This window comes from Octopus bimaculoides, chromosome 16 (assembly GCF_046866305.1).
Source record: "Octopus bimaculoides isolate indiv1 chromosome 16, ASM4686630v1, whole genome shotgun sequence".
In the NCBI taxonomy this organism is placed as follows: domain Eukaryota; kingdom Metazoa; phylum Mollusca; class Cephalopoda; order Octopoda; family Octopodidae; genus Octopus; species Octopus bimaculoides.
In genome coordinates, this window is record NC_142943.1 from 17421444 (window position 1) to 17435682 (window position 14239).

The 14239-nt window shown below is 34.9% G+C and overlaps 1 protein-coding gene across 1 annotated transcript in view; it reads right to left on the reverse strand.

The window, feature by feature from the left end:
• Window positions 1-14239, reverse strand: part of LOC106884049 (dual 3',5'-cyclic-AMP and -GMP phosphodiesterase 11A) — a 389181-nt gene that overhangs the window by 229000 nt on the left and 145942 nt on the right. Inside the window, exon 6 of the mRNA XM_052973868.2 lies at window positions 4750-4811. Within this exon, the coding sequence (XP_052829828.1) occupies window positions 4750-4811 (62 nt within the window). The remainder of the gene's footprint in view (window positions 1-4749; window positions 4812-14239) is intronic.

A 14239-nucleotide genomic window follows, 5' to 3' on the forward strand; every position in this document is an offset into this window, starting at 1 on the left:
AATATAGAACAGAGATACTACTAGTCTGGCTTATAGTTTTCCCCCTTTTCATAACCGTGTAACATTTATCCTGACCAAACTCTAACATTACATCCTTTGAGAATGTTGTAACTAGGTCAAGGCTCTTTTTCATCTCATGCATATTCTCAGCATGAAGTTTCATGTATGCATGTATGAATGCATGTAATATGTATGTATGTATGTATGCATATATATATATATATATATATATATATATATATATATAGAGAGAGAGAGAGAGAGAGAGAGAGAGAGAGAGAAAATGCACATATACATATATACATATATACACAGACACACACACGTATACAATCTTTCCATTACTGTTTGTAGTCACTAGACTGGACTCATGCTCACCTCTGACCGCAAGAGTTATTATTCGATCGTATCAAAATTTCCTTAAGGGTACCACTTATTGTACTTATCGAATTTCTTATGTTCAGGTTGTGAATCACTGAGCTTCTTTACAATTCACAAACACACATACATAAAACCTCACATACTTGAGACAGGCGCATACACTAACGCACACGTTTAATGTTTTGTTTGTATTGTATATATGCTTCTTGAATGACTAACATTCAAGTAATTCTAACATATTGTAAAATGAGTAATTTATATTCCGATTCCTGTTTTAAAATTTTTTATTCCTAGATTTTGTAAAGATTATCATACAAATTATATTGTTGTATGAATGAAGAATGAATATAATTTTAACACGTGCCACTTATAAATTCTGAGCCAAAACTTCATGCTTATTACTCGCTTATTTTCTATTACCAAGAAAATATAAACATTCATAAAAGATGCATTTATAATCAGCAAAGTATAATTTATGTACATAGTTGGAATAAGCAAGATTCATTTGTTGTCAATGTTTAATTTTCACAGCTTGGAAACAACAGTAAAATAATTCTCCGGTTATGTGGAAGGAAAGTCAGTTATATAACGTGGATGTATTATTAGAACGTCGAATACTACAGTATTCATCTTGAGAGATACTCTCATATAGGCGTACGGTACTAAAAGCACAAGCGTATATCGATAGCAGACGAGAACCGTCTGGCGTGGGCACCGGTAACTGCCAGATCATGTGATTTCAGTGTACTCACTGCATACCAACCAAATCTCATTGCAAAAAAGAAATTTATAGAATAACACTCATTGATGCTTCAAATAGCAAGTAGGCTTATTATAAATAAATATTAACACCGAATACTGCGATAAATATTGCCATTCGATATTAATACTTTCCGTAACTAAAATTTCTCTATTGATATAACGGAACTGTTTTATTTCACAGCAAAGCATTACATATTTTAAACATACAGGTATTCATATTTATGCCGGTTTCAGCCTCATTTCCGTATACAAGTAATATACCTGTGTGCATGTGTGCGCGTGTGTGTCTGTTTCAAGCTCCCGCAGTTTCTGTCTACCTACATTCTCTAGCATGTTGTTCACAGCTAAATGTGATAATGACTTCAAATATTGGTACAAGTTTGTAGCTCTTTTGAGGCGGGTGGGGAAGAAATAGTCAGCTGAAACACATAATACACATATGTCCTATATTATCGACCCGGAGGAAAGGCAGATAGAAATTCAACACAGACCTAGTATGCTAAATAGCAGATTACAGAGTCTGAAAGCTGTTAACATTTGAGTTCCAGTCTCGATTGCTTCTACCGTTTGATTGTTTTAATAAAAGATAGTTTCAAATGCAAGGTGTACCTTTTTAAATAAATGTACAATTTCAACCTGAAAGAAAAGCAGTGTTTACGCAACAGGTTTTATCTCTCTCTGAGCAGAAAAAGTAGGATAAATTCTTCTCAGACCTTCGTCAAAGGAAAACTGACAACCTTCTTTCGACAGAGTGATCAATAAGTTATAGCTACCTATAATGTTTAGAAACTGGCACCCAACGAAACTAGCATTTTAAAGTTTCAGAATATATTGAATGCGCTGACATATTAGATAACTTAATTCATTATAATATACTACACAGTATATCTAAACAACTACGAATGGTAGAAAGTAAAGGTTACACCATTGGTTTTTACCTTTCCATGAATAGAAAAAGGCTGGATCGATATAATTGTTTTCTAGTCTCTTTGCACCAGTGTATGAACCCTCATAGCAACTCGATGTATAAAATACTATATTTTTATAGTTAAATAGCATTAGAAATTCTATTTAAAATATTGTAAAAATATTTTGTGTATTGTAGAAGTATAACTAATTTATTGCAGACAAATTTTAGCAACAAAATATTATATGGGATCTCAAGGATCATATGGACCCCAAGGTTCATATGGAGCCCGGTTTACGCAACAATTAAAGTCTTAGAAAATTACCAAATTTAAATCTCAAGACCCATCTATTTCAAATAATTGAATTTGATAAGTTAGCAGAGAAAGTTTAAATAAATGACTGAAAATGTCGCTTTATAGATACATTTTTTCAAAATTCAAATTTCGCTTCTCACACATCCACTTACAGTGTTTGACTTATATTCAATGTGAAAAGTACAATGAAGCAGAGAAGTGAGGGGTAAGAGGTTTTTTTTTTCTTCTTTTAATGTGAGTTACATATGTTTCAGAATATAGAATAAGAGAAAATGACAAAATTAAGAAAAAGAAAATAACATTTTGTGGTTGTTGCTGTACCAAAGGCATAATGACTGTGTGTGTGTGTGAGGGAGAGGGAGAGAGAGAGAGAGAGAGAGAGAGAGAGAGGAGAGAGGGAGAGAGAGGAGAGGGAGAGAGAGGAGAGGGAGAGGGAGAGAGAGGAGAGGGAGAGGGAGAGAGAGGAGAGGGAGAGGGAGAGAGAGGTGGTTAGAGACAACAATGGGGAAATTCAAGCAGCTGTTTCCGAAAGTCTGTTTTCCCAGTTTCCAGTAAGAGTAGGTAGGATACAATGAGTAATATTGTTTATAAAGTTCCCTATAAATATAATAGAATATTTTCCCGTAAGACAGTTAGAATCTCGTATTCTACCATCCCCGATATAGGTACCACCATAGCCAGGTTAAATAGAAAGAACATAAAATCATCAAGAGGAGTTAATAATAATAATATTGGTATTGTCAACACTAGTTTAAACCCTTACAATGAGAATAAAATTAATGGAGATGTAGGAATTAGAAACAATAGTACTAAAACATTTAATATGTACAGTATAGACTGTGACTCCGAAGTATATACTAGCACAGGGATTACGGACACAATGCCGGTTGATGCTGAGGTGAATTTGAATGATAGTGTAAAACAATAACAGTAATAATAATAATAATAACACTGATTGTAGTAGTAGTAGTAGTAGTAGTAGTAGTAGTAGTAGTAGTAGTAGTAGCAGCAGCAGCAATAACAATAATAATAATGATAATAATAATAATAATAACAATGATAGGAATATCAACAATATTAATAGTAGTAATGCTCCCGGTTGCAATTGTAGAATTAATTCCCTCTCTCCGTTATTAGGTCGATATTTAATCCAAAACGTAATTTATAAAAGTACAATCGTTACTGAGGCTCGTAACTTTATATATATATATATATAGGATGTTCGATAAATAAGAAAAAACGTATCGATAACGATTCTTCATCTTTTAGACTCAAACATAAAGCCAACGGTACGTCCTTATCTAGCAAGATTTGGGAACTGAAAGAAAGCGAGATCGGATTTAGCCTTAAATGGGAGATAATATGGAGAGCGTAGCCTTATAGAGATAGTGTGAACTGTGCTCTAGGGAAATGTATGAGATTTTTTAATATAGGGACAAGAGCAAACTGATTAATAATAGATTAGACCTAATCGCAGTTTCGATTCCTAGACCGGGCGTTGTGAGTGTTTATTGAGCGAAAATACCTAAAGCTCCACGAGGCTCCGGCGGGGGATGGTGGCGAACCCTGCTGTACTCTTCCACCACAACTTTCTCTCACTCTTACTTCCTGTTTCTGTTGTGCCTGTAATTCAAAGGGTCAGCCTTGTCACACTGTGTCACGCTGAATATCCCCGAGAACTACGTTAAGTGTACACGTGTCTGTGGAGTGCTCAGCCACTTGCACGTTAATTTCACGAGCAGGCTGTTCCGTTGATCAACTGGAACCCTCGACGTCGTAAGCGACGGAGTGCCAACAACAACATGATTACAGTAAATGTAACTCGTGCATTGACACTCGTAAATAAATAAATCTCTGACTGTCATAATACTTTTTAAATTGAGTCTTGCGGGCTTAAACAAACTCACTGCATTTTAAAAATGACTTGCAACAAAGTTCTAATCTAACATAAGATATCATAACATAGTTCCTTATACTTAAATATAAAAGCCGCTATTAAGGCGGTGAACTGGCGGAATCGTGAGTACTCCAGGCAAAATGCTTAGCAACATTTCGTCTGAGTTCAAATTCCGTCGAGGTCAACTTTGCTTTTCATCTTACCGGATCGACAAAATAAGTACCAGTTGAGCATTAGGGTCGGTGTAATTGACTTATCTCCGAACTTTCTAACCTTGTGCCAAAATTTGGAACCAGTATAAAATTGACTATTATAAATATGGCAGCTATTCGACCTGGTTTTTTTTTTAAGTAGGATTTCATTGCAATGCGCTGTTAAAATGTTCTATTTTCATTAATTCAATAGACAGTATGACTTACAAAAATTTTTTTCTTTAAATTGACATGAAATATGCTTTGGAGATAGCAAGTGAGAACATTGACTTACTGCGTTACGGAATGACCGTTCGCCAAAGGATTGGCCAGATCGAAAACTTTTTTGAAGGACGTCTGTGAAAAGAAACAATATTGTTACTAGAGAAGAAATTATTCTGACAAAAGGAAATTCGGGAGCAGTTTCTAAAATATATGCAAGTTTGCAACAATTAATTGAAAAAAACAATTTAGTGGAATTGCTAAATGTATTACGTTTGAATACCATCTAGTTCAGTATACATCATAGATTTTTTTCAACTTCCACAATTCATGATTGTTAACATGTGTAATTTGGTTGCCTATAACTTCATTATTTTTTCTTTTCAGGCACAAGTGTGGCTATGGTGGTAAGAAGTTTGCTTCCCAGGTATATGATTCCGGGTCCAGTTCTACTGCGTAGCACCTTGGGCAAGTGTCTTCTATTATAGCCTCAGACTGACCAAAGCCCTGTGAGTGGGTTTGGTAGATGGAAACTAAAGAAGCACGCCGTACACACGCACACACACACACACACACACACACACACACACACACAAATACATACATACATACATACATACATACATACAGATATACATATATTAGTGTGTGCCTTTGTGTATGTGTTTGTCTTCTCTATCGCTTGGCACCTGGCGTAGGTGTTTGCGTCCCTGTAATTTAACGGCTCGGCAAAAGAAGCCTATAGAATTAGTATCAGGTTTTACAAAAATGAATGAATTAAGTAGCAAGTAATGGGGTCGATTCATTCGGTAAGAAGCAAAAGTTACGTTAAAATATGTCTATTCAAAAATCGGTGAGTATTGCACAGATGTGAATCTTAAGCAGTACAGTCTCTTTGTTCCTTTATAATTTTTGTTCCAATAAGAGGAATGAAATTCCGTAAACCTTCTCAAACTTATTTGAAATATAAATCAAATGGGAAAGAGACTAGCACTTGGTATAATATAATGCTTAAATCAAACTATCGTTATTATTTTTGAAAAATAAATTAGTACGAACAAGATTTCTTAAAACATCTAAACGAGAGGTGATTAATACTGAAATCTGCATCGATATCGGGACGATAGAGAAAATTTATGGAGAGAAAGGTATTCAATATGAGAGTAATCAATGAAACACCAGACTCTAGCAATACCTAATAATATCTATATATATATATATATATATATATATGTATAATTATTATTATCATCATCATCATCATTGGGTGAGAGAGCAATGCATGCCATCAAAGTGACACTGGGGTACAACTATAGGGAGCCTAGTATAGCCATCATGACTACCCGTCTGAAAAAGGTACATATGTGCATGACACGGTGATCTTATATCAAGATAAACAGCACATGACCTTACAGGTTGGGCCCAGTTGGAATTTTCTTGAAAACGAGTAGCCCATCCCACTCAAAAGGTCCCTGAATAAAGTTTATATAAGGATGATGTTTCCAGAGGTGAATTATTCAAACTCCAAAGAATTCCTCCCAACACATTGCTATGATGTTCCCCCATTACTCCTGCCCATAACAAGAGATGCAGATATTATCAGCCACTAAGGGAGCTGTTCAACTGGTTAAGGTCAAGCAACTGACAAGCAAATCTGTGGTATTGCGCAGAATATTTGCTGTAGTTCATCTTTTATAACAACACAAAGCAATGTACATGATAACACTTCCAGTCAGTTAAGATCAGAAGCCATGAGAGCCACTGCCTGGTAATTGTGAACCAAGTTTGAATAAGAATTCTGAGTCTTCCAGTAGGTTGGGGTATGTTCCACAGTTTGGGCGTCCACATTTTTAACCATTGGTTTCGTGGTTGTTGTGTGAAGCTTCACATTTGTCGGGAGTCTTTTTTCAAAACACTACCATATATATCGAGTCACAACCCTAGAAACAATGAGGCATGCAACACTATTGTATGAAATCTACCTATGTTCACTAGGGATGTAAAAATGAACAACATTCATCAAATGCAAAAAGCAACAAAAATAGTTGAAAATTTATTTATCGAAAAATTCAGAACACGCCTAAATACGAACGCATAATCAACTTTGATCTCAGTCTATATTTTAATTCATAATTACATACCCATCACTGTGAATATTTCATCTCATTACTCTAGCTTTTGAGTTTTCGTATATTCATTTATCTCTCCCTCCCAAAATGAGTTATTACCTCCCCTGTTCAAAATAATAATGATCACCAATTATATCCCCTTACATTTTTTACTTGTTGATTCATTCACAAACTCACAAACTTCCACTTACAGCATGGACTAAAATCTAAAGAAAATACGAAATTACAATAATTTCAATGTCATGATTAGCGAGAACAAAACCGGTCGACAGCATAACACTTTTATAAAATATATTAAAAAATACATCAAAACTATGTAAACTGTGTACATTTTCCTTCTTTTATTTTATATATACATAAAACTTACTTGGGATGTATGGATGTATATGTGTGTGAGGAAAAATATGGCTGCTCGTGTGAAATGAAAAATAAAAATAATTGTAGTCATGTACAACAATTATCGGAAAGGACCTAAAATAGACATGGATAAACCCATATCAATGGCCACCTTTTTATTTAGATACCATCTTGGTAAAAGCTGGTATCATTTGTCTGGAAAGTACCAAGCTACATACAAAACAAGATGACATGTTTTACGACTGGAAACACACGAGTCTTTACGGTTAATAACAAACTGCTGCGAATAACCAGAAAAAAAAACAGATGCAGAGTATAAATAAGTACTGTAGTATTTTCCGTATGTCTCTATCTTAAGTCGAAAGATACCTTTGCATATTCACTGCTACATGTTTATTTTTGGTTTTTGTTATTTTTATAGCAGACTCTTGTCTCATTCATATTTTCAGTCGTCAAGTTTTTTCAACGCCCCCTTTGTTTTAGATCGTAAAACTTGTCTTCATTTTGTCTTCTTTTGATCTTGGTGCTTTCCAGTCGAACGATTTCACCTTTTGCAAGCTCCGAAACCTTGATGACTGTGGATATAAAGTTAGTTGACAAAATTGATTTATTCATTAGGCGCAGGAGTAGCTGTGTGGTAAGTAGTTTGCTTACCAACCACATGGTTTCGGGTTCATTCCCACTGCGTGGCACCTTGGGCAAGTGTCTTCTACTATAGTCTCGGGCCGACCAAAGCCTTGTAAGTGGATTTGGTAGACGGAAACTGAAAGAAGCCCCTCGTATATATATGCATACATATATGTATATGCATACATATATGTATGTGTGTGTCTGTGTTTGTCCCCCCAACATCGCTTGACAACCGATGCTGGTGTGTTTACGGCCCCGTAACTTAGCGGTTCGGCAAAAAGTGACCGATAGAATAAGTACTAGGTTTACAAAAAATAAGTCCTGGGGGTCGATTTTCTTGACTAACGGTGGTGCTCCAGTATGGCCGCAGTCAAATGACTGAAACAAGTAAAAGAGTAAAGAGCTATCTTTTGTTCTTTCTGTTAATTATTGGGCACGTCCTCCGCCGTTTCCATTTTCCTTTCCAGCGTCCACCGTCATTTTTTCATAGTAACTTTTGCTTTTCTCTCACTGTCATTCATGCTTACTCTCACTCTAGTTTGCCTTATCTCCCTCACTATTTTTCTCCCGCTCTATTTCCCTCATCCCCTTCCCTGTTTTTCTCTCATTCTATCTTGCTTTTCCCTCCCTTACTATCTTTCTTTCGGCCGATCTTGCTCAGTCTCTCTCTCCCCCTCTTTCTTTTACTTGCTCTATCCTTCCCCTTTTGTCTCCTTGCCTTTCTCTCTATCTCTTTCTCCCTCCATTATCCCCATTTTCTTTCTGCCGGCCTCCTGATATTCCCCAATGCCTTCTGAGCATCACACTGACCACACGTCTTCAATATTTCTCTTTATTTGTATTGCTTATCCAGACGACGGTATTTGTATTTTCCATTACACCAGTATCTCCCGTTTGCCTCTGTTTTAAGATGAATGATATATTTGCGTATATTCTGAATTAGTTTGTTTTCGTTTTAAACACTTGTTTTTCATCTCTATCTTGTTTGTTTTCATCCGTAAGACATCTTTAAACCTTCGAGTGTTTTCAGTCGTAAGACTTCTCTTGAATTTATTCTGTATGAATCCTGGGGCATTCAAGAAGGACAAGCTATTCTTTTGTCCTAATTCTCGTACCTGTCTTTCACCATTACTTTGATTTTTTACACACACGCACACACACATACACACACACACAGACACACAGACACACACACACACACACACACACACACACACACGTATTAATGCATAAAGTAAACAATAGAATCCGAACATAAATTGCAATGGCTTCTACAAACAGTTGAAAATTGGAAAAGATATTGTGACGGACATGTTGAATACCCACTATTTGATTATTTAATTAGTTTGTTTTGTTTCAAAAGTTTCTTCAGAATCTTGTTTTCAACAGATTTTACCAAAAAATACCTTTCTAAAATGTTGGCTAACACCACCCCCGCCAATATACACATACTGTTTTTTACGTTAAATTTGTTTATGAATCTCCTGTGGAAAATTATGGAGATTACAATTCATAAAAGAATTCTTACAAGATTTTATTTATTTACCCCTCCCGTCTTTCAAAATCCCACCTTACCTTCATATCAATATTGTGGACATTTTTAAACCCAGCCACCCGTTTTCGCATGTGGAGATGCGTGTTGAACAACAGGAGAAATGAGGGAAGCTGCATTGTCGTCGCTTAACATGCTTGAGATAAGAGTAAAATTTCTAGAGAATAATTTTTTCCAAAATTTCACTTTTCGAAATCAACTTCCTTCCCGGCTTTTGGAATAACAACATTCACCCTTCTGAAATAAGTAATAGTTTTCTCTTCACGGCTAAAATCGTATGGTACGACTCGGTTTTTTCCCTGGACCTCAGTTATAATTCCATTCACATCCAGGATAGCATTGTTTTTCATACACAAAAAGGGGTTCCTGAGGTATTGTGAGAACTGAAAAGGAAGCGACCATATCACCAGGTTTCAAAAATTAAGGTTATTTACAATATCTAAAACTTATTTTAACCACGTTAGCGAAGTAATTCGTGGTACCTTCAAAGTATTTCTCTGGAATGCTAACATGATCAAACCGTTGTTGCCCCAAACTGGTCGATTGATATTTACTGTAATATTTTCTGAGTAACTTCATTCAATTCTTCTACCGCTATTTTATTAGCATTTTCTACGTCTTGAGTTCTCCATTAGCATTCTTGTATAATTTATTTTTGGTCAATTTGCAACATTTAATTTAATTTTATTGTTTAATTTTTTTCAAGAAAAATTAATTTTGTTATATTTTGTACTTTTTGAGTAAGATAAAACCGATTACTTTTTAACTGTAAAAGTGTTACTTGTAAAAAGAATGAACCAGCAGGGAAAATGCAGTCACAAAAACGATAATATTCTTAATTTAATGTGGAGAAGTACAGGACATGAGTTGGAAACTTTATAATATTTCAGCTGAAAATGGAATTGAAATTTTTTTTAAATGTTGGTTTTAGTTTCATTAACAGTGAACTCCCTCATTAGATGTTTACAGCCACTTTGAAAAAAAAATTCTATATGGATCTTCCTATATTTACTCCCTATAAAATGAATTGTGACAGCTGTTGTGGTATTGAACCGTTGAACATTTTTAAATGTTCAACTACCTTCTCATGGTTATTTCAACTTTATTTGAGCTGACTTTAGACATAGAGAACATGAACTGATGTACAAAAAAGAATGAGTAGGATGTACTTAAATCATTTAGTAATAGTAAATGTAGGCAGTAATATTCTGTGAGCTCATAAATAATGAAAGATAAACGGTATAGTGATTTCAGTGAGGTGTCTCTTCTCCAATAAAAAATGAAAATTTATTTCCAAAAGCTTATCTAGTCTATCTTTTAAACTCTAAGAAATCCAACACACTTCGTCTCTTGACACACGGGACCACCACCATCCCGGCACTCGTGTCTTTTATAAAGCTTCATCACCACACCTCCTTTTCCAGAGTGTACAAAATCTTCTTCAGACTCGCACACGAGAGAGTGTTTTGGAGTAAAGAATATGTTCAAATTTGACCACACCACGAACATGTTGTTCAACGACACCCTAGTTTTCCCTTTAATTTTCTCCATACTTTTTTCTCCATCCGAATTAGGTTTCCTTTGTTTCAGTCAATTTATTTGAAATTTTCTCATATGAAGCTTCTCAATTCATTTCAAAAGACGCAGGAAATAAATATTCTGTGCTCATATAGAAATAAAAACCTGACAAAAGCTGAAAAAGATTCCTTCGGAACACTGGCAGCGAAATAAAACAGAGATAAAATAAATATGTGATTAATTTCCGTTTTAAGTGATTTGCAGTAATATATTAAAATAATTACGCTACACATTTAATATCGATTTTTCTTCAGTTAATCTGTTTAATATTCTTAACACTTACTCATTCTCATTCGGCTTAACTTGGGGAACTTATCAAAAGCAAATATATAGTACCTCTTAAATCCAACAAGTGAACTGTCCCAACAAAATATCTACTTTTGACCGAAATATACTTGCATCGGAAACCACTTACATAGTCAGAAATGGTTATTTCAGTGTATAATGGTACTCGAGTCTCAAGTCTCTCTGCATCAGAGTATTCTTTAAACTGATAATTGTGTGTAGTATAACTCATCTTAAACAAATGTTTTAAACATACACTAGTCACAATGTTTGGGGAACTTACAAGAAAATCAATTATTTAGAATTTATCGGAACATAAAATTTAACAAGTAATTTTTGTCCTTTTCTTTTTTGCTAGACATTCCTGGCGAGTGTACCTTACGGTTTGGAATCACAGAGTTTCGAAAATTGATATTTTTAATTCGTGACTTAGAGCCTTGTATAACTGCAATCTGAAGACAGAGAATAGAGAATTTGTCCTATTATAGAATACCTTTAACATTGTCATATGATCTAAAAATGCAATCTCAATTCATTTCAATTCTGTACCTGTGTTATTCTGTATCAAACTTTCAATTTTTTTTTTAAATCTCTACTATTTATTGCTCTCTTCAGATTCATTACAATACAATACACATAAATGTAAATGTTTTCCAGCATCATCGATGCCTCACAATGACACTCATTACATCAAAATATATTTCCTGGTTAAAGCAACATTTCGGTAGTTTTGACTTTATGAAAGTAACCAAACGTTATCAATAAGAAGATACTACATTCACAGACAGATAAAATATATATTCTTATTTACGAAAGCAAGTAGTAATCTATTCTTGGAGTAAGGTTATATTTAAGTAAAAACATTTACAAATATAAATCTCAGACAGAAATAGCTAATTAAACTATTTCTATAAAGTAAATAACTGGAAAATGATGTTACTCGATCTTTATATTTTGATATTTATCGATTATTTTCTTTTCCTCCTGTGATTTACAATCAAAAAGATATGAAGTGAACAGAATGTAATAGAACCTATTCGGAAATATTGACAGTTACTATATACCACACAGGTTAATACTTTCTGTCAGTCGTAAGCTGAACGTGTTCCCTCCTCGAATAACATCAATTCATATTTATCTTTTCTAAAATAGTTGCTCCAGCCGACATGAGGAATATTCTATCGTTTCCGATACCAGGTTCCATTCAATACAGAGAAATATTTTGTTTGCTTTGAAATCTCATACCTATATTGTTTTCATTTCTTCATTACAATTTTATTACGTTTCCTTTCTCGAATCTAAATATCAAATTTCAGCCATTGACAAAGACAGCAAGTTAGAAGTCACTGACTGACAAAAAGAAAAAAAAAGAAATACACGATGTATAAGCTACATCTCATTCAAGCAATCGTTTTTTGTCATTTCTGTGCGTAATTTTGATATTTCTTTGATAAGTAGCGACACCAATATCGTTCTCAGTATTTATTATTATTATTTTTATACTTAGAAAGATACCGATACCAGATTGTCAAGTCACCTAACGTCAAATTATTGTAATATATAAAATACGATGGTTACATAATTCAGAGGAAAATATTATAACACAGCAGGAAGATAATATTTTTAAACTGATTAAAAAAGTTTTACTCTAATGAAAAATCCCTCCACCACCCACAAAAAATTTATAAGCACATACGAAGTCTGATCAATAAGTATCCGGATTTTTGCCGTAGTAATGAAGCTGAAGCACGCACAGTAAAGCCAGTTGGCAAAACTTGACTTTGAACTCTGTTGTCCATGCGCACTGAGTTTTAACGTTCTAGCTCACTGCCGATGTTTAAGCAGTGCTTGGAAGGAACGTGTGTAGTGATCGTCGCATTGGCCATGACAGAGAAAGTTGTTTTGGCGATACCCGCTCAGAGGCCTACGTAAAATTTCAGAAAGTGTATGGAGAGGAGTGTATGAGCCGCACACAAATGTATGAGGGGTTCAGACATTTCCAGGATGGCAGAAAAAATATCGATATCGACGAACGTTCAGGAAGACCCGCAACCAGCAGAACTGAGAAAAACATCGCAGATGTGAGTGCAGCTGTGAAGGGAAATCGTCGAATCACCATCCGTGAGCTATCAGAGGATTTGCAGATTAGTTACGATTAAGTTCACTCCATTATCACTGAAGATTTGGATATAAGACATGTGTCTGCCAAGTTTGTGCCAAAACTGCTTTCAGCTGACACTCGGGTTTCTATTGCACAAGAACTCTTTGATTGTGTCAAGAACAATGAAAACTTTTTCAAAATTTTGTTAACGCCTCTGAGCAGGTATCGCCAAACTTTTGGCAAAATTTGATGCAGATTCTTTGCTCAACTTCTTCTATCATGGTCAATGAGATGATCACACGCTACACACCTTACTTCCAAGCACTGTTGTAAACAGCGGAAATGAACTAGAATGTTAAAACTTAGCGCGCATGGACCCCAGAGTTCAAGGTCAATTTTTGCTAAGCGGCTTCACTCTGCATGCTTTAGCTTCATTACTATGGCAACAGTCTGGATACTTATTGATCAGAGCCCGTATATGAAAATATTTAACATAACTGTGTGACACCTTGGGCAAGTGTCTTCTACTATAGTTTCAGGCCGACTAAACCTTGTGAGTGTATTTATTAGACGGAAACTGAAAAAATCCCATCCTGTCGTATAAATATATGTGCAATTGTGTATGTGTATGTGTGCCTGTATCTTTGTGTTTATGTTTGTCTCCCATCACCGCTTGACAATCGATGCTGGTGTGTTTACGTCCCTATAACTTAGGAGTTCTGCAAAAGAGATCAATAGAATAAGTACTTAAAAAATAAGTCCTGGGTAGATTTATTCGACTAAAAAATTCTCCAAGGCGGTGCTCCTGTTTGGCCGCAGTCATATGACTGAAACGAGTAAAAGATATTTTTTAAAAAACTAGCAAAAGTACCCAACATGTCCAGGTGCTGGTTAAATAGAAACAATTCTTTTTTCTTCAACTAATGAACTT